Genomic DNA, 20616 nt, shown 5'->3' with positions numbered 1-20616 from the left:
TATATTTTCTCACAGTTGAACGCCAGCGCGCCGCGGGTCGCTGGGAGCTACGCCGGCTTGCGGCTCTGTTCGAAAATGACTTCGAAGTGTCCCAGATGTGAAAAGGATGTATTTTTTGGTGAGATACCTTTTTAAAAATATATATTTGGGATGCACATATAACTCTTCTCAGCGTGATTTAGTTGATATTTTCTTGTATTTAAACGTTAAATGGTTTTGGGACACGATGAAATGGGATGTCCTGCTTTTTCTCCGTTATCCAATTTTTTTGCTAGTTAATCTTGCTCCATGATTTCTTAAATTTAGGTATTTCATAGTTACCATCCTGTGTGTTCATGCTTGGTTTAGTGTTGACCATCCTTCTTTGTGCTAAAGTGTATGTTAACATTCTTGTCATTTCAAACCTGTTTGGTTGTTTTATTCCATTCATTTATATAGTTTTTTTTTTAAGTCTGAATTAGTACGGCGACACCAAAGTGTTTCATTTCCCCATTTGTTTTTGTTGTTTTTGTCTGTTTCCCGCTAAAAAAAAAACGCGTTTTTGGTTAATTTGCAGACCGTAACCTAACGTTACGTTGTAATGTTTTATGGTCCATTTATTGACATGTTAGTTAATGCGGCTTTTCACAAGAGCTGTAGCCATGGCACCTGACAGGAGCTGGCGGGGGTCGTTTGTTGTTTTACCCTCTAGCCTAGTTGCCCACCCCAGGCTGTGCTTGCAGTCCGGCAGCAGCGTGGGAAAATCCAGCGTGACTTCTGTGGCTTCTCCTTTTCTCTGGTATCCACATGTTGTTCTTGTTTCCTTCATCCTAGCTGAGAAAGTGAGCTCTTTGGGGAAAAACTGGCATCGATTCTGCCTGAAATGTGAGCGCTGTAACAAGACGCTCTCTGCTGGGGGACACGCCGAGGTAAGGCGTGTTCGTGATGTTCAGCATGTTTCCCCCGATGCTATGGGGCTGCTCTTCCACTAACTGCCCCGCGGCCACATCAATTCACGTAACCAGTCTCACTTAACCTCCTTAAATATGCTGAAAACGCCTGTATTTTTGTGTCCCCCCCTCGCTTTACTCCTTGAGTAAGTAATTAACGCAGGTGGAATCGATCTCATTGTTGACATGGATGTAAAGTATTCATGTTGGTATCATTAGTCAATTTGTGACATTGTCAAAAAAATTTCCTTCCAGTAGTAGTGTTTGCAACCTAGTCCATAGGCTGGGCTCCTTGTAGTGATGAGTGTGAATGTCACATTGTGGGAGATCCCCCATAATCCCGTGTGAAATTCACTGCCTCGCTACTTAACACCCGCAGGAATGGAATACTCCTGTGTTCACACATCTCTTCCTGATTGATACAGGAGCACTTCCATTCACATATCAAACTATACCAAAACTGTACTGCTGGATGGTGACTGATTATAACATGCATTGTAATTATCTTGTATTTTTTTTCTCTAATTACTCATGGGTTTGATATATTGCGTTCATTTTGCCTAATATCATGTTTTGCTGCCATTTGTTTTATTACTATAGCCCGTTACTGTCATGAATAGGATGAGAACAATCAGTATTGTCTTACTGGAGAGTCGTCCTACATCTGCATGTGGACTTAGGTGAAGGCTCGGTGCCTTGAGTTGGAATCATACAGTCCTACATGCTATAACCCCCTGGGTTGACAGGAGTATGAGTGTAATGCTGTGGTTTGCTTCTGACTGTTTATCAGTTACGTTTAATGGCTCAGGCTCCCTGGAATGTGGGCAGCGTGGACATTCACGTTTCCTGTAGCTTGAGTGCTTACCATTTAAGCTGATTTGCTGATGTTTAAGCCATCAGTAGTGTTGACATTCCTGCCTCTATGAGGAGGTTTCATATGATTAATGGCCCCCTGGTTGTATTTCCGGTTATTGTTTTTGTTTGCTGTGGACAGATCTTCAGACTGTTTGTGTTTCATATTCATAGCAATAATTCAGCCAAATGGTCAGATTCAGTTGAAGTGGCAGGTCCAATGTTCATTGTGAGCTGAATAGGTTATGAAGTGATGATAAATATTTGTGCATTTAAACAGGAAGTGGTCATTGTGCTTGTTTAGCACAGCACTTTTTGTCATTTGGGAGCCCCGATTCCCGTTACTTGGTATATTTTGTAAAGGAGGAAGTTGTCGAAATCTGAAGGGATTTTTTTTTTATTATTGTGAAAGCACATTGGGATTGTGTTTGTGTCGTGGGTTTATTGGTCTGTGTGTGAGGATTTTAAAGGCATCATTAAATGGCCTTTATTAGGATAAGAAATTAGAGATGATTGGCTATGTCTTTTAATGATTCTCATAATGTGCAGCTTTGTGGTCTTTAAACTGAAGTATTTGAGTCTCTACATCTCATCACCCCCTTTGACAAGATCATACATCTGCCTCTTGAGTAGGGGTGTAACAATGCACAGTCTGGAGAATACAGGGGAAAAAACTGCAAGAAAAAATGGTTTGACAATAGCTTTTTCTTGTAAATGTACATGTACAGACTTGTGAGATCTTAGTTTGTTTTCAGTATAATGTTGTTGAATATAGTGAGTGTATCGAACCGTGAACCCTGATTTGTCTGTCAAACTGAATCATGAGTAGACCATATGATATCTCACTCAAGAATAGGAATGTATTCTCATTAATTAATAGGTCACTTGGATAGCAGTGTGTACTCCGTCCCTGGTATGAGGTTTGTCTGTAATGATTTCTGACCTGCACGCTTGTGCTTGTGATTTGTGATGCATGTAATGTGTTTTTTTTCCTTCCTGCAGCACAACGGAACCCCCTACTGTCACAAACCGTGCTATGCGACACTCTTTGGGCCTAAAGGTGGGGCTTTTCCTGCTGTACTTTTCCAGTTGGACAGGACACATTTAACGCATCTGGAAAATCTGTCATTCCATAGAGCCGAGCTGCCCAAGCTTAACATGTGACACATTACCCCAAATGTTCTGTTTCTAGAGAAGATCTAATTTAATTTGTGTGAAAGCAGCCCCACTGACATCCAGTTTGGATGACCCTGTTAACTGTGGAATTTCCTCTCTGGCAAATCAGTTTGTGCTTCTCCAAAGTCCTCCACTGTAGCAGGGCTGCTGAGTGTTTCAAACCGGTTCTCAGGGATTTCAGACAGTCCATGTTTTTGCTCCCTCCCAAATGGTAGGGGCAAAAACGTGGACCGTCTGGGGATCCCCATAGACCAGGTTAAGAAACACTGGTATTTACAACAGATTTAACTACCCAGGCTGTCAGCTTAACATTACTGCACACGCATCAGGGAAGTGGCCCAAGCCTCATATCTGTGGGCATGAAGCTGCCAGGAGGTTCTTGTAGCGCTGTGGTTCCTTTGGGTTGGACGTGACGTATGATTTTAAGCTCCTGCCTTTTGTCAGGTGTCAACATCGGTGGGGCAGGGTCCTACATTTATGACACCCCTCCAAACACCCCATTGGACCAATCACTGGACAGCTCTTCTGACATCTCCCCCACCACCCCCTGGAGCTCCGCCCAGACCAGCAAAACTGAAAAGAGAGGTAAGTGCTCGCTTTGCTGAACATTGGGGGAGTCTCTACGGCCAATATTGAAGTCGCACAATATGTGCTCATTAGCAGGATCATTTTTTTTGCATCATTCTTTATTCTGTGGAAAACAAAAGATCAATCTGCTGGCCAGTTTTAATATAAAATCATAAACATGTTGCGAGTCATAATTAAAAGACTGTGTCCCATTTTAATCGTGATCAATCACCCCAATAACTAACAAATAATTAACAAAATGGCTTATCTTCTATTGCTTTGGGGTGACCAAGAGTTACAAACATTCCCGGTTGAGACAGCCTGAGAACCAGGGGTTTCTGAACTTTGATGACAAAATGCCTTTACAGCAGATCTTCAAAATTGGTGATCTCACGATCCACTTTTTTGTTGTGCTGATCCGATCCATTCAATATTTATATCTGCTGTTTCAGTCTCAATTCGATCTTTTAATAAATGTTTTACTTTATTAAAATTAATTTTAATATTTGTGTTTTAAATGTGTACCGGTTCATACTGAAAATCGTTTTTTATTATTATGAATTTTTCTTATACCGCAATCCCGGTTTAAATAGCCTACACAACGTTCGGAAAGTGGCAAGGCTGGACACTGTTTAAGGGGTGCCCTTTTTCACTGTTGCACCGCTAATAATGTATCGCGAAAGATCAGAAACGGAAGATATAGCTGACACTGGAGTTGAAAATAATGAGACACTGGGGTTGTCAAAAAATCGATTCTCAGATAGCAATCGATATTAAAAATTAGGATCTGATTAGATACTCATTTTCACCGTTATTGATGCCAACAGTGCGGTTTTCGCCTCATTCGCCACACTTCACACAGCACCGCTACAGCTCAGGTGCACGCGCACTCGCGCAGCCCCTCCCCTCCTCTCAATAGCCGCTGAACACATTCACGCTGGTTAACACACACACACCGAGTAGTGATGGGAAGTTCGGATCATTTTACCGACTCGGACCTTTGAGTCTCGTTCAGCAAAATGAACTAATATTTTTTCGAGTCATTTCGTTCATTTTAGCAAAATATAATTTAAATGTTACCTGTTGCCTCTCTAACACATCTACTGCTTACACAAACGTTGATCACACTACAAACAAGACAAAACTATGGAACTACGGAAAACTATGGAAAAAATTTGCTGTAAGAAACAGAAAATATTAATTCATTGTTTACCTGGGTCTTTAGTCTATGATTCGCTCACCTCGCCTCTTATTTGACAAGTTTTCGGGTTTGAGTCGTTCGTTCATCACGTGACAGCCCAATTAGCTAACCAATGCAGTCTGAGCCGGAAAAAGAATTGATTAGTTCATCTCTCCAGTCTTCGGGTTTGAATCGTTCGTTCATCACGTCACAGCTCCATAAGTTTAACCTATGCAGTCTGAGCTGGAAACAGAATTGATTAGTTCATCTCTCGAGTCTTCGGGTTTGAGTCGTTCGTTCATCACGTGACAGCCCCATAAGCTTAACCTATGCAGTCTGAGCCGGAAAGAGAATTGATTAGTTCATTCCTCGAGTCTTTCGAGTCGTTCATTCTTATGTTATGTGACGTGACAGCACTGGATATAGAAATTAGTTACTAATTTACAACCTTCCTTACAAACGGGTGCATAGTTTATTTCTTCTTCTTATTATTATTATTATTATTATTATTATTATTTAGTTTGTTATCATAACCTTAATATTTTAAACTAACCTTAATCATTCAAATTCAAAATGTTATTTGCTTTTACTTTGTCATTGTGTCCTTTTTGACCAATCTTTTTATACAAATATTAGATCAATATGTTAAGTCTGCATAGGAAAAAACAAATATTATACCAGGAAACTCAAAATTAGAGTAAAAATTAACACTGCTATAGAATAGTGTACGATTATTAACTATAAGTACTTTGTAATTGTAGGCTTGGATTATTTTATTATATAGCCTAGTGTTTGTTTACTGATAGACAAAGACAATGAAAGGACAAATTAATCAATAATTTATTTGTAACAGGATTATTTATTTATAAAATAACACACCACAGATCCTCAAGAAACGGTAACAAAATCATAGTGACAGAAATTGACAGACCTTTTTTATTTATAAGAAAATGCGTTTTAGATATTTTTGAAAATTTTATGATAATTTCTAAATATGATCCAACATACAACAAATGGAATTTTACGTTAGTATTTGACTGAGGTACTGAGTCGGTAAGTGGTCACGTGACAAAAGAACGAACGACTCGAAAGACTTGAGAGATGAACTAATCAATACTGTTTCCGGCTCAGACTGCATAGGTTAAGCTTATGGGGCTGTCACGTGATGAACGAACGACTCAAACCCGAAGACTCGAGAGATGAACTAATCAATTCTGTTTCCAGCTCAGACTGCATAGGTTAAACTTATGGAGCTGTGACGTGATGAACGAACGATTCAAACCCGAAGACTGGAAACAGGTGAATCAATAATTCCAATACAGAAACTATAGGAAGTTGCGCAAATGCGCATCCGCGACTGAACGAATCACTCCCACGAGACAACTCGTTCTTCCTGAGTCACATTAAAGATTCGTTCAAAATGAATGAATCGTTCAAGAACGACCCATCACTAATACCGAGTTGGCCGAACATGGCATATGCTGCAGTTGAAGGCACTTCACAAGCTGTTTTAGTAAAAAAAAAAAAAAAAAAATGTAAAAGTGCTGTTTGGAAGTATTTTGCAGACGAGCATGGAAAGGCTAAGGATGTCTATAAGCCTCTATGTAAACAGTGCTACAAAGTTGTGGCGGCAAAGTCAAGTACCATATCAAACTTGGCGAAGCACCTTAAAGACTGACATCCCGGTCTTTTTGAGAGATTTCGCGAGGTCAGTAAAGCTCAGCAACACTGAACACTTTTGATAAGTGTTTAATAGTTAACTTGGCCGGCGCACACCATAACATTAGCCGTTTATCTATAAGCAGTTAGCCAACAGATACGTTAGCCGTATGTCATCATTAAGGCAGTGGATAGGTGCAATGGCTAATAATAAAATAATATAGTTAATGTGGGAACAAAGCAAAAATGTGTCCTGTAAAATGTGGTAAATGCCCATTCATAGTAAAAAAAAAAAATGCCGTTGTATACAGTGAAACCGATATAACTTTGAAAAATACCGTAATATAAATTTTTGGTCATACTGCCCAGCTCTACATACACATACAACTGATGTGAGTGCAGTCCTCCTTATGATATTTCTGCATGTGCCTAATTAGATTTGTTGTTCTACATGACGCTCTGTTGTTTCCTCCTTTTGAAAGGATGACATCGCAAACATTGCAGGTGGTTGTTGAGCTACCTTGAGTTTCCAATTTAAATTATTTCCACACGGCGGTCATCTTGATAGTTTGTAGTTTGAAGCTATTACGACAGCCGTACTATAGCAAGGGTGGCCAGTCTTATCCAGAAAGCGCCACTGTGTATATGGGTTTTGCCATAATAATTGGATTACTAATTAGTGGACTGATTGGCTGAAGAGTCCTCATACCTGGGTTTGAACAGCTGACCCAAACGGTTAACCCAAAAACCTGCATTCACTCTGACCCTTTGCGGATAAGATTGGCCATCCCAGTACTACACCGTCTGGTGCAACCTTACAATCTGCACAGTTGACGTGAAATAGATGGACATGTGATATTAAGTGGGCTGGATTGGGCTGTGGTAGTAGATGCCAATCAAGTAAAAAATGCCTGTATCTGTCCGAGTTCTGATCTTTGATATCGCCTTGGCACATCACTGACTAGAATAATGGAGATGATTGCTTTGTTTGATTGCATTGGCCATTTTCCGTAATGGAGGACAAGGGATTTCATTGGTTCATTCACCATTTAGAACCTGGTTTCAGTCTCCCAAATCAATGCTGCTTTGCAGATGTCTCACTGCCTGCATTATATGATGTTTGTTACACAGATTCAAAGCATCTTGGGTTGGGACATCACCGACATCATCAGTTTCCCTAAAGATTTGTGGATTTGTGGAGGTTAGCTGGTTATTGATCTTAGTAATATTAGACGAAAATGTCCTGAGTCTTAATACTGACCAAAATTTCTACACCAGTGCACCGCTAATTTAAGATGGACGATAAGTGGGTGCACAGGGTGTGTCGTCATTTGGCCAGCACCGTTTCCTGGAAGCTAATTGAGGGGCTCAGTGAAGTGCATCTTATCTGGGTGCCTGGGATTCCTGTGCGATTGTTGGCATGAGTGCAGCGTCCCTTCTAGCCCCTGGGGAGTCTGCCGTGAGCCTTTCTCACAGCTGCTGTTGGGGGTGAGGAATTTTAATAAGCTGCCTCTCATTGCCGAGACACTAGCACATGTGATTCTAGCAAATAATACCGCAGTGTTAACACAGAGTTCCTATGCAGTGTGGAATTTTTGATTTTAGCATTTTCCAAATATGGATAAGTACAGAAAAGGAAAAAATGGAAGTATTTTGGTGTTTAGAGGCAAATTGCTCTACTATGTTTTCTTACAAAAAATTTGAATTCAATTATTTTTTTGATGAAATCATCAATGTGAGCTGGGTACCAGTGCCAGAATGTGCACAGAGAAAACACTGAAGATCAACGTCCCAATTGACAATGCTCACAATGGGGAGATGCTAGGTTTGCTAATCCCAGGTATTGTAACTGGTGGGCTAAGTGTCCTAAATGTGAACAGAAAGCAAACTGCAAAGTTTCTGTACAGTTTTGACATTTCAACATGGGCTAGGAAGCAGAAACATTGCAGTCTAGATGTGGCTGATGGGGGGGTTCTGGCAAAGGCAAGATAGTCAATTAACCAAGATAGCGACATTTGGGGCGAGGGGGCAACCACCATCCTCCTTGCCCCAACAACTGTTGCCATCCAACCCCCACCACCCCCAGTCTGAAAAAGTATGGGATTTTAAAATTGAAAGTATATAGGGACCATGGAAATATGGAATTCTAAGTAACTGTCAGCTTTACAAAACTTAAATCGTAATTAGCCATTTTGTTTTACGTTAGCTAATCTTGCACCTGCCGTAAGATGATTTAATTAAACCTTCTGGTTATACATTTTAAATATGGTCTTTTCTATTTTTTCCTCCCCCCCCCCCCCTCAGTTTCCCCTACCTGCATGAAGTCTTTGGCAGAGGAGAGGTCATGCTGTCCTGGTTGTGGAAAGGTTGTGTACTTTGGTATGTCACGTCTAGCAGAAAAATAAAGGCCATTTAAGTTATCAGTCTATTAGAGCAGTGTTTCTCAAATCGGTACTTGGGGGATCCTGAGTCCACGTTTTTGGTCCTACCCGGAGCTGGAAGGGAGTAAAAACATGGACCGACTGGGGGTCCCCTAGGACTGGATTGAGAAACACTGCTCTATACTGTAGTAAGACTGAGGTCAGTGCAGTAATTACACGTTGTTGAAATGGCTACTCTTTAATTTATCCTTTGTTTCAGACACTTACAAGCAGCTTCTGAATGTTTTCAGCTTGGTTGAGTTTCAAACCAGAAGCCTGGGATAGCTTTTTTTTTCCCCCGCATAATGCTTAGCTTTACTGAACCATTGTGTTTTGGAACAGGAGTTGGTATCCCAGGGCACAAAATCCCCTCATCTGGCATTTATGTTTACCCCTTTAAACTGATTTTAGGTTACATTCAGACAAAATGCCTACTCAAATTCCTAAGAGCACAAATCTGTCATGGAGTCTCGACTTCAAGGAAAATATTACAGACCCGGTACTTAATTTTGTAAATGTTTGAAAATGTATTTTGCTTGGAAAAAAGCAGCTTTTACCATCGCCAAATAGTTCACGAAAGTAAGTAACTTTAGAAAAACTTGACACAAAGTCAGGGGTGGCCAATCTTATCCGCAGAGGGCCGGTGTGTATGCAGGTTTTTGGGATAACCTTTAGGTCAGCTGATCAAACCCAGGTGTGAGGACTCTTCAGCCAATCAGTTCTCTAATCAATAATCTAATTAGGGAGTTGCAGCAAAAACCCGCATACACTGTGGCCCTTTCTGGATAAGATTGGCCACCCCTGCACTAAGTGCTTTCAGGAATCAAGGCTTTGGGAAAATTCCTCATTTTAGGTCAAGTTAAAATGTATTAAGAAGCTCTTTCTACAGAATATGAAAAGGTCTTCACCTGAAGTTACTCTCACATTAACTGCACACTTCTCAGATAAACTTGCTTTCCGGAGCTATGATTTGCTCTCTTGTGTTCTGATCCATAGCGGAGAAAGTGTCGTCTCTGGGCCGAAACTGGCACCGGCCATGTCTCCGCTGTGAAAGGTGTAAGAAGACGCTGACCCCTGGTGGACATGCTGAGGTGTTGGAATTTTTCTGGCTTGCTGGTTTATAAAATGTTTATACTAATATTTGCTCCACTTTTGATTTATAACACTTATCCTTTATGAACCGTATGCATCGAAACAAGCTCCCTCTGGGGGAAGATGCATGAATTTGGCATGAAAGAAGCCTTGTATTAGTTTTACCAAATGTGTGTAATGTGTGTTTTTTTTCTTTCTTTGTTTAGCATGATGGAAAGCCTTTCTGCCATGTACCATGCTACGGATACTTGTTTGGGCCAAAAGGGGTGAACATTGGAGATGTTGGCTGCTATGTCTATGAAAGAGACAAAGAAGAAGCTGCAGTCACAGACCATTGAGTCGGGTTATGCATAATAATATCCATCACCATATTATCTGCTCATGTTTCGTGAATGCTAATGCTAATGCTAAGTGTACCTTTTCAAAAAAAAAAAAATTCTTTAGCTTAATTTGCACACTTGATGTATAGGATTGTTGCTTTTGTTTGAGATAATAAAATATACATTGTATCAATTTCTAACCTTGTACATGGAGTATTTTTTTCTAAAGTAATATTAAACCTTTTTGATGCAGATAATTAAATATTTGAAAATAAACATTGTACTATTGCTTAAATACTCTTTCTATGTCAGATGGTTCACACCAGGCCTGTTAATCTGCAGCTTAAGGCAGATTCTGCCATTGCTAGAGGAGAGCTTGATGATTTGTATTTATTACCAGATGCTGTTGAGAAAGCAGGGTGTGCCAGCATTCCTGGAGGAACTTGGGGTTAAGGGCCCTGCTCAAGGGCCACTACTGCTCAAGTAGTGATATTATTCAACCTGCCCTGGGATTTGAACCAGCAACCTTCTGATCACATGCACAATCATCAGCCACAGAACTATACTTCACCTGTTGTGATGATGTTGCTGGCCATGGCAGTCAGATGGTTTCTGTCCAGGTGTTTACATCCGGGCTGTCTGGTGCTCTGCGAGGTTGGCATCAGGAGCGAAAGTAAGCGGCACAACATCTGTACACCAGCCTCCCTCTGGACCGCTGCTGCCTGTGGCCTGACGTTGTGCTGATGTAGCGTCGGCTTGTGGTGTTGGCTGTCTGCTCGTCCCAATAACGCCTTGACTGTTGAGCCTGCTTCTGGTGAGGTGGAATGGTGTCAGCCTATATGCTCTCTGCCTTCCTTCCCACATGTCCAAATGCTGCCTGCAGTGGCCCTGGTTTAGTCCCATGGAAGAGTGACTTCGTGGATGTGACTGCAGTCCATGATAGGCTGGTGTGGCTTTGCCCTTGACCACAGTTTACACCTGGCTTTTAGCAACAAAGCCCACTTTTACAATAATGTCAGCATGTCTGGGAGGGTGGGCAGCCAGCTGACCTCGGATGCCCAGAGGTTTTTGTTTTTTTCTCCCTACATGGGAATTTTTAATTCTTCTCTTCTGTTGTCATCTGGCTTTTCTTTCGGTTTTCCCTTTTTCCCTGTTTTTGTATTATTCTTTGTTAATGATGTAATGTATCACAGCACACCCATGTAAAGCACCTTGGGTCGACTGTTGTGAAAAATGTAAAATAAATTGAATGTCAGCCCATACCACCATCTCGTGTCCTCCGAGTTCCTGTCTGAGTGGAACAGGCCGAACCGTGACTCCTAAGAACATAAGAACTATACAAACGAGAGGAGGCCATTCGGCCCATCGAGCTCGCTTGGGGAGAACTTAACTAATAGCTCAGAGTTGTTAAAATCTTATCTAGCTCTGATTTAAAGGAACCCAAGGATTCAGCTTGCACTACGTTATCAGGAAGACTATTCCATACTCTGACTACACGCTGTGTAAAGAAGTGCTTCCTTAAATCCAGTTTGAAATGTTCTCCCGCTAATTTCCACCTATGGCCACGAGTTCTTGTATTTGAACTAATGCTGAAGTAACTATCCGGTTGAACAGCATCCAAACCTGTTAGAATCTTATAGACCTGGATCATGTCCCCCCTCAGTCTCCTTTGCTTGAGGCTGAACAGATTTAGCTCAACTAACCTTTCCTCGTATGACATTCCTCTAAGACCAGGAATCATTCTTGTGGCCCTATGCTGCACCTTTTCTAAGGCCTCAATGTCCTTTTTAAGATATGGTGACCAAACCTGCACACCAAGGAATTGTATAATCTTAGCATTATCTCCCCTGACTTAAACTCCACACACCTGGAGATATACCCCAACATCCTATTGGCCTTTTTTATTGCTTCCCCGCACTGGCGAGAATGAGACATGGAACCATCAACATACACACCAAGGTCTTTCTCATAATCAGCTACCTTTATTTCAGTAGGTCCCATAAAATACCTGTACTTTATATTTCTGCTCCCTACATGGAGTACCTTACATTTGTCTATGTTAAATTTCATCTGCCAGGTGTCGGCCCAGTCACTAATTAAATCAAGATCCCGCTGCTGAGCCGCTAGTTCAGTATCTACTACACTACCCACCTTGGTGTCATCTGCAAATTTCACCAGTTTACTGTATATATTGGTGTCTATATCATTTATGTAAATTAGGAACAATAGTGGTCCTAAAATTGAACCCTGCAGTACCCCACTATGAACACAGGCCCACTGTGACATTGTGCCTCTTATAACTAGTCGCTGCTTTCTATCTGTTAAGCAGTTATCAATCCAGGTCGCTACAGTTCCTAAAATACTTGTCGCTTTGAGTTTAAGTAAGAGCCTCTTGTGGGGGACAACATCAAAAGCCTTTTGGAAATCTAAGTAGATGACATCATAGGCCTTCTTATCATCAACTTCCTGAGTAGCTTCCTCAAAAAACTACAACAGATTTGTTAAACAGGATCTACCTCTCCTAAATCCATGCTGGCTATCCCTCAAAATGTTATTTTAGTCCAGGTAATCTACCATTTTCTCTTTGATTATAGCCTCCATAACTTTACCAGTTATACAAGTTAGACTGATTGGCCTATAGTTTGACAAATTACTTCTATCCCCTTTTTTGAAAATGGGCGTTATGTTGGCATGCTTCCAATCAGAAGGTACCACACCTTCAGATAAGGATTTTTTGTTAATCACCACAACGACCTAACAGCACCACCGCTGACGAGACCATCACCACCTGTCAGGTGTGACATCGAAGAGGCGTGAGGAGAACGCCTCCCACAGGTCACCTCGCAGTGGTGCACCTGCCCGTCACTGTCCTGACATTGATACAGCCATTCAGTACAGGCATCACACTGTTTGGTCTGTCTGCTGTTGGTGTTTCTCGTGTAACTCCTTATTCCCAAACAGGTCGTTTTTACACCCAGAGTGACGAGCCCCGGTTATTTATTACAAATTGTAGTGAGAAATGTCCATTTGCGTGGTATTGTCAGTATTGCATCATTGTGAAATGCAATAATGATGCAATAACGACTGTTTTACTCTCCAGCCTAATAAGCTATTGATCTACTAATTGTATTGCACAAATGGTTTGAAGTGTTTAAATCAGACCTGAATACTACTGTTAGTAAAAATGAAACAAATAACATCAGAATCAAGTCACTAATTCAAAAATCAAGATACCGCTTAGAAAACAATACTGGAGATTCAGAGATATCAGGTCTCCATGTTAATAAGAGAAATGTTTGCCATCAGTTTCAGGGCCGCTAGTTAATTTAGCATTCTGGCAGGTGATATAAAGGTTGTCTCAGCTTTGAGGACATTCTATGTTACTGAATGTCTTCTTGTATGCCTGTCCTCTCTCACTGGCATGCAAACCTGCTCCCCACCTGCTTCTCACTTCCTCACCACCCCTAGGTGCTTCTGTCCAGACTGCATATCCTGCACTAATAGCACAGGTGTGGTGATCCCTCAGTCTGACCTCACTGCACTCCTAAGAGGACTGAATGGACAACCATGAATCCACTCCAACCTTTAACACCTACACATGTATTTCTGAATTTTATCAACAATATAAACATTAATTGAATGATATGTTCATCTTTTCAATAGTCCATTTTGCAGCCCAAAATCAGTCTGTCCATTCCTTTTCTCTCCCACGTTGCTGCAAATTTACCTCTTTCTGTCAGAAATACAGTAAGAAGACCCTCTAATGAAGTTCCATCAGTTGCACCAAAGCATGCAGACTTCATTGTTAACATTCTATTGGTAAAGGGACCCATGTCAGCATTTTAGTCAGAATAAGTCACATACTGATGTTTCCTGTACAGAGAGGAATCAATGATTGTGAAAATCTGCCCCCATTTCTGTAAAAAGAACAGCAACCTTTTTGTGAGCCACATCCTATACATCCCTCTAAATTTTTACTTAACATCTCCTCATTATTCTTCATCTTTCTAAGATAAAAAGTAATGCCAAATCACCTCAGCTTTGGGTTTCTGTCAGGTGGTAATTGTCTTACTAAAAACTGCTGGATTCATGGCTTCAGAAACATATCACATTATATTGTATAATGTACAGACCAACTGCAAAATCAGCTATCTGCATGTCTGTGGAATAGAAGTGGTGCAGGGATTGCGTGAGTCATAGTGTAATCAAGGTGGCAGGTACAGGGTTTGTGGGTGTTCTTTTTTGGGCTGAATCTTCTTCCATGCCACCAGGTTACCAAACCTTGACTTCTGGTACAATTTCCCACCCTGGACAGACTGTTATCGTGCTACCATCCATCTGACAGGATGTAATTTGGCAGAAGCAGCCCTGTAGACCAGTCCTAACCACCCTCTTGATCAGTTGCTAACCCAAGGCATTTACCCACCATGTTCTTCCTATCACAACAAGGTCTTAAATTTCTCCTATCACTGTGTGAAATGCTCATTATTCAATGACATCCCCACCATTTCCCTTTAACACTCCTTCTCTAAATTTATACATAGGAAGCTGTGATGTTCACATTAATAGCTCGTGAAATGACAAGCCCTCTCACACAGAAGAGAGCAAGGTACCCATCACCCACCCAACCCCCCAACACCATCCTCTGAAGATACATTTGCTCATCTTCTTCCTGCAAAATGCAGCCCTGTTGCTGAAATATCTGTCCATGCCCCTGAATTTGCAGGAAAACAAATGAGACGGCTCTTGTTAAAGCTTAAAGCTGCAGGAATTTTAGGAACTGTGGCAGCTTGGATCAAAAACTGGCTAACTGATAGGAAGCAGCGAGTAGTTATTAGAGGCACTATGTCACAGTGGGCCTCCGTTTATAGTGGGGTACCGCAGGGTTCAATTTTAGGACCACTATTGTTCCTAATTTACATTAATGATATTGACACGAATACATACAGTAAACTGGTTAAATTTGCAGACGACACTAAGGTGGGCGGGGTAGCAGATACTAATCTAGCAGCAGAGAGGCTTCAACGGGATCTGGATTTAATTAGCGAATGGGCTGATACTTGGCAGATGAAATTTAACACAGATAAATGTAAGGTAATCCATGCAGGGAGCAGAAATATACAGTACAGATATTTTATGGGTTCCACTGAAATAAAGGTAGCTGATTACGAGAAAGATCTCGGTATGTATGTTGATGCTTCCATGTCCCACTCTCGCCAATGTGGGGAAGCAATAAAAAAGGCGAACAGAATGTTGGGTTATATCTCTAGATGTGTGGAGTTTAAGTCAAGGGAGGTGATGTTACACTTATATAATTCCTTGGTAAGACCCCACCTAGAATACTGTGTGCAGGTTTGGTCACCATACCTCAAGAAGGACATTGCTGCCTTAGAAAAGGTGCAACGAAGAGCTACGAGAATGATTCCTGGTCTTAGAGGAATGTCTTACGAGGAGAGGTTAGCGGAACTGAATCTGTTCAGCCTTGAGCAAAGGAGACTAAGGGGGGATATGATTCAGGTCTATAAGATTCTAACGGGTCTGGATGCTGTTCAGCCAAATGACTATTTCAATATTAGTCTAAATACTAGAACTCGTGGCCATAAGTGGAAATTAGCGGGAGAACATTTTAAAACAAATTTGAGGAAGCACTTCTTTACACAGCGTGTAGTCAGAGTATGGAATAGTCTTCCTGCTATTGTAGTGGAAGCTAAAACCATGGGTTCCTTTAAATCTGAGCTAGATAAGATTTTAACAACTCTGAGCTATTAGCTAAGTTCTCCCCAAACGAGCTTGATGGGCCGAATGGCCTCCTCTCGTTTGTAAATTTCTTATGTTCTTATGTTCTTATGAGACACACATGCAGTTTCTAACTTGTTAAAAAGCCTTTTCCCTTTTGTAGCTTGGTCCGCATTGCCGGCAGTAAGTCGGACTCGTTCCCGGTGAGGGTTGGACTCCGCCAGGGCTGCCCTTTATCACCGATTCTGTTCATAACTTTTATGGACAGAATTTCTAGGCGCAGCCGGGGCGTTGAGAGTGTCCGGTTTGGTGACCTCAGGATTGGGTCTCTGCTTTTTGCAGATGATGTGGTTCTGTTGGCTTCATCAGACCGCGACCTTCGGCTCTCACTGGAGCAGTTCGCAGCCGAGTGTGAAGCGGCTGGAATGAAAATCAGCACCTCCAAATCCGAGACCATGGTCCTCAGCCGGAAAAGGGTGGAGTGCTCTCTCCGGGTCAGGGAGGAGGTCCTTCCCCAAGTGGAGGAGTTTAAGTATCTCGGGGTCTTGTTCACGAGTGAGGGAAGGATGGAGCGGGAGATCGACAGGCGGATCGGTGCGGCGTCAGCAGTGATGCGGGCGCTGCATCGGTCTGTCGTGGTGAAGAAGGAGCTGAGCCAAAAGGCAAAGCTCTCGATTTACCAGTCGATCTACGTTCCTACCCTCACCTATGGTCACGAGCTTTGGGTAGTGACCTAAAGAACGAGATCGCGAGTGCAAGCGGCCGAAATGAGTTTTCTCCGCAGGGTGGCTGGGCTCTCCCTTAGAGATAGGGTGAGGAGCTCAGTCATTCGGGAGAGACTCAGAGTAGAGTCGCTGCTCCTCCGCATTGAGAGGAGCCAGATGAGGTGGCTCGGGCATCTGCTTAGGATGCCTCCTGGACGCCTCCCTGGTGAGGTGTTCCGGGCATGTCCCACTGGGAGGAGGCCCCGGGGAAGACCCAGGACACGCTGGAGGGACTATGTCTCTCGGCTGGCCTGGGAACGCCTCGGGATTCCCCCAGAGGAGCTGGAGGAAGTGGCTGGGGAGAGGGAAGTCTGGGTTTCCCTGCTGAGGCTACTGCCCCCGCGACCCGACCTCGGATAAGCGGAAGTTAATGGATGGATGGATGGATGGATGGATGGAAAATACTTAGGAACATAAGAACATATGAAATTTACAAACGAAAGGAGGCCATTTGGCCCATCAAGGTTGTTTGGGGAGAATACAACTTATAGCTTAAAGTTATTAAAATCTTATCTAGCTCTGATTTAAAGGAACCCAAGGTTTTAGCTTACGCTACACTAACAGGAAAACTATTACATACTCTAACTACACGCTGTGTAAAGAAGTACTTTCTCAAATCCAGTTTAAATCTCAGTTTAAATTCTCAAATCCCACTAATTTCCACCTATGGCCACAAGTTCTTTTATTTGAACTAATATTGAAGTAACTATTTGGATGAACAGCATCCAGACTTGTTAGAATCTTACAGTCATGTGAAATAATTAGGACACCACATTATTTAATTCTTTATTAAGAAATATAAAAATATCAATATTAAATCTTCTTTCGAATTATATCTGTAGATAAAGGTGATGTAATTGCATCACCTATGCAAAAGCAAGAAAGAAAAAAACTTATTTAACAAAGGAAACTAAGTAGTCCCCCCTTGGCTGAAATAACCTCAATGAGACGTTACCTATAACCATCTATAAATCTCTGGCATCGATAGAAGTTTTCCCCACTCTCCAATGCAGAATTCCTTAAGCTGTGTGATGTCTGAAGGGTGTCTTGCATGCACTTCCGCTTCAAATCACCCCACAGCATCTCTATAGGATTCAGATCTGGGCTTTGACTTGACCATTCCAGAACTCTCAATTTCTTTCTTGCAAGCCATTCCTTGGTAGATTTACTGGAATCCGCCACTTCGGCTTCAACTTCTGGACAGATGTTTTCACATTGTCCTCAAGCACCTCCTCATAAGACCAGGGGGTATTTTTTGTACGTGGATTACTCGTTTGCTGATGATTTAGCATGACCCTGGATCTGTCGGTTTTTCAAAACTCATGCTGGATGTGTTGTCATAGCAGCACATCGAAATCCTCAAACCTGCTCGGAGCTGGTTTGTTGTGTGTAAACAAGGGTTAGCTCGCACACGTAATCAGTGTCCGTGCAATAAAATCCAATCAGCCAAGGCCTCGCCATTCATGGATGAGCGACCAGTTCACATCGGTGCGCAAATTATAAGAGAATTTCATACAGAGAGGGTTTTACGCGATCGGCAAGATCCTTTATTGCTCCCGGAGGAAATTGTTTTCTTAAGATACCGTTTTAGCCGAGAGGGAATATTGTACCTCAAAGATTTATTAGCAGCTTATATTCAAAGTCAAACTGGGCGAAGTATATATACATGTATTTAAGTAAGTGTGTGTAGGGCTGCAACAATTCATCGAGTAGCTCGAATAATTCGATTACAAAAAAATCCTCGATGCAATTTCTTTGCTTCGATGCTTCGTGTAATCTGTACGACTATATACCGCTGTGATCAGCGTGTTTCACTCGTAGGATTATTACTGTCACACAGTGTGCTTACGCTGCATTACGTGTAGCAGGTTTGATTTGTTGGCACGTTGGAGGAAGACAGGGAAAATAGTGAGGAAAATAAGAGAAAAAGACGAAAAATGTCTAAAGTTTAGGACCATTTCAAACAGAAGAAAGGCGAAAATACTGTATAGTGTGTCCATTGTAAAAAAGAGTTAGCTTACCACAATAATACGACGTCAATGATTCAACATCTCAACAGAAAGCACCCAGTCTATATGCATCCATTCCACAGAGCGGAACCAATACAAGGTAAGCGCGAGCGTTTCACATTTGCAGCTAAACAAAGACCTGCGATAGAAACGTATTTATGGGCATATGTGTAAATAAAAAAGTATACCAGGATTCAGCCCAAGCAGCCCCCATTTTTCCTCAACAAAAACACCTGATAATACAACAGCAGTGAAAATTATGCTGTCGTAGTTTAATTAACAGAGGCGGCATCTCCTGAAGTAACGGTGTCTAACCGCTTTCAGGTGCTTTCAGCTTTAGAGCCGGAAGAGACTGGGGAGGCAGGTGGGCCCTTGGGCACCAAGGAGCCGCCTAACCCCAGTAGGAGGGAGGTTGTGGTAGTAGGGGATTCAATTATAAGAGGTGTAGATAGTTATGTGTGCACCCGTGATAGAGGGTCCCGTACGGTGTCTTGCCTGCCTGGTGCCCAGGTAGGGGACCTTCCAGATCGAGTGGACAGGCTTTTGGCCCCAGCCGGGGTGGATCCAGTGGTCATGGTGCATGTTGGCACCAATGACATAGGAAAGGGCAGGAGGGCTGTTCTGCAAGATAAATTTATAGAAGTCGCGGATAAGCTTAGAAGCAGAACATCCACGGTGGTATTCTCTGGAATACTTCCTGTGCCACGTGCAAGTCAGGCTAAGTTAGCTGAGATAAGGGGATTAAATGCGTGGCTAAAATGGTGGTGTAGGACAGAGGGTTTCAGGTTTATGGGGCACTGGAAGACCTTCTGGAACAGGTGGGACCTGTTCAAGCCGGATGAGTTGCATCTGAACCATAGGGGAACCAGTGTATTGGGGAGGCGTATGTGCAGAATAGTTGAGGAATGTTTAAACTAGGGACTGGGGGGGCAGGGAGGTCAGTTAAGAATTTATGTGGGGAGACACGGAAAGCCCAAATAAATATTAAAAGTAGACACTGTAAAAGGCCTTCCAACCAAGGTGGTTTACTAAGGAAATTAAGAATAAAGTCAGGAGGAAAAGGGCTCTATTCCACAGTTGTAAAATAACTAATGATTTCAAAATTAAGCAGGAGTATCTAAGTCTACAGGCAGAATTAAAAAATAACATTAGGCTATCCAAGAGGGATGTAGAAAGAAAAATTGCATTGGAGGCTAAGGATGACAGTAAACATAAGAACATAAGAACATAAGAACTATACAAACGAGAGGAGGCCATTCGGCCCATCGAGCTTGCTTGGGGAGAACTTAACTAATAGCTCAGAGTTGTTAAAATCTTATCTAGCTCTGATTTAAAGGAACCCAAGGATTCAGCTTGCACTACGTTATCAGGAAGACTATTCCATACTCTGACTACACGCTGTGTAAAGAAGTGCTTCCTTAAATCCAGTTTGAAATGTTCTCCCGCTAATTTCCACCTATGGCCACGAGTTCTTGTATTGGAACTAATGCTGAAGTAACTATTCGGTTGAACAGCATCCAAACCTGTTAGAATCTTATAGACCTGGATCATGTCCCCCCTCAGTCTCCTTTGCTTGAGGCTGAACAGATTTAGCTCAAATAACCTTTCCTCGTATGACATTCCTCTAAGACCAGGAATCATTCTTGTGGCCCTACGCTGCACCTTTTCTAAGGCCGCTATGTCCTTTTTAAGATATGGTGACCAAACCTGTACACAATATTCTAGGTGAGGTCTCACCAAGGAATTGTATAATCTTAGCATTACCTCCCTTGACTTAAACTCCACACACCTGGAGATGTACCCCAACATCCTATTGGCCTTTTTTATTGCTTCCCCACACTGGCGAGAATGAGACATGGAAGCATCAACATACACACCAAGGTCTTTCTCATAATCAGCTACCTTTATTTCA

The 20616-nt window shown here is 42.1% G+C and overlaps 1 protein-coding gene across 3 annotated transcripts; it reads left to right on the top strand.

The window, feature by feature from the left end:
- On the top strand, nucleotides 1-10395 carry LOC111853466 (cysteine-rich protein 3-like). 3 transcript variants are annotated; one of them, XM_023830389.2, is made up of 7 exons: nucleotides 1-118; nucleotides 814-908; nucleotides 2784-2841; nucleotides 3402-3542; nucleotides 8668-8742; nucleotides 9780-9874; nucleotides 10082-10395. In XM_023830389.2, the coding sequence occupies exons 1-7, from the start codon at nucleotides 76-78 to the stop codon at nucleotides 10211-10213; spliced, it is 639 nt and encodes a 212-aa protein (XP_023686157.1). In that variant the 5' UTR covers nucleotides 1-75; the 3' UTR covers nucleotides 10214-10395. The 3 variants fall into 3 exon arrangements, with proteins under 3 accessions (XP_023686157.1, XP_023686158.1, XP_023686159.1); XM_023830391.2 differs by lacking the exon at nucleotides 1-118 and adding an exon at nucleotides 7495-7564 and having other exon boundaries at nucleotides 808-908; XM_023830390.2 differs by lacking the exon at nucleotides 8668-8742 and having other exon boundaries at nucleotides 16-118.
- Nucleotides 10396-20616: the final 10221 nt, after the last annotated feature.

Source organism: Paramormyrops kingsleyae, chromosome 20, assembly GCF_048594095.1.
Source record: "Paramormyrops kingsleyae isolate MSU_618 chromosome 20, PKINGS_0.4, whole genome shotgun sequence".
NCBI classification, from domain to species: domain Eukaryota; kingdom Metazoa; phylum Chordata; class Actinopteri; order Osteoglossiformes; family Mormyridae; genus Paramormyrops; species Paramormyrops kingsleyae.
This window is presented reverse-complemented; position numbering and strand designations above follow the sequence as displayed.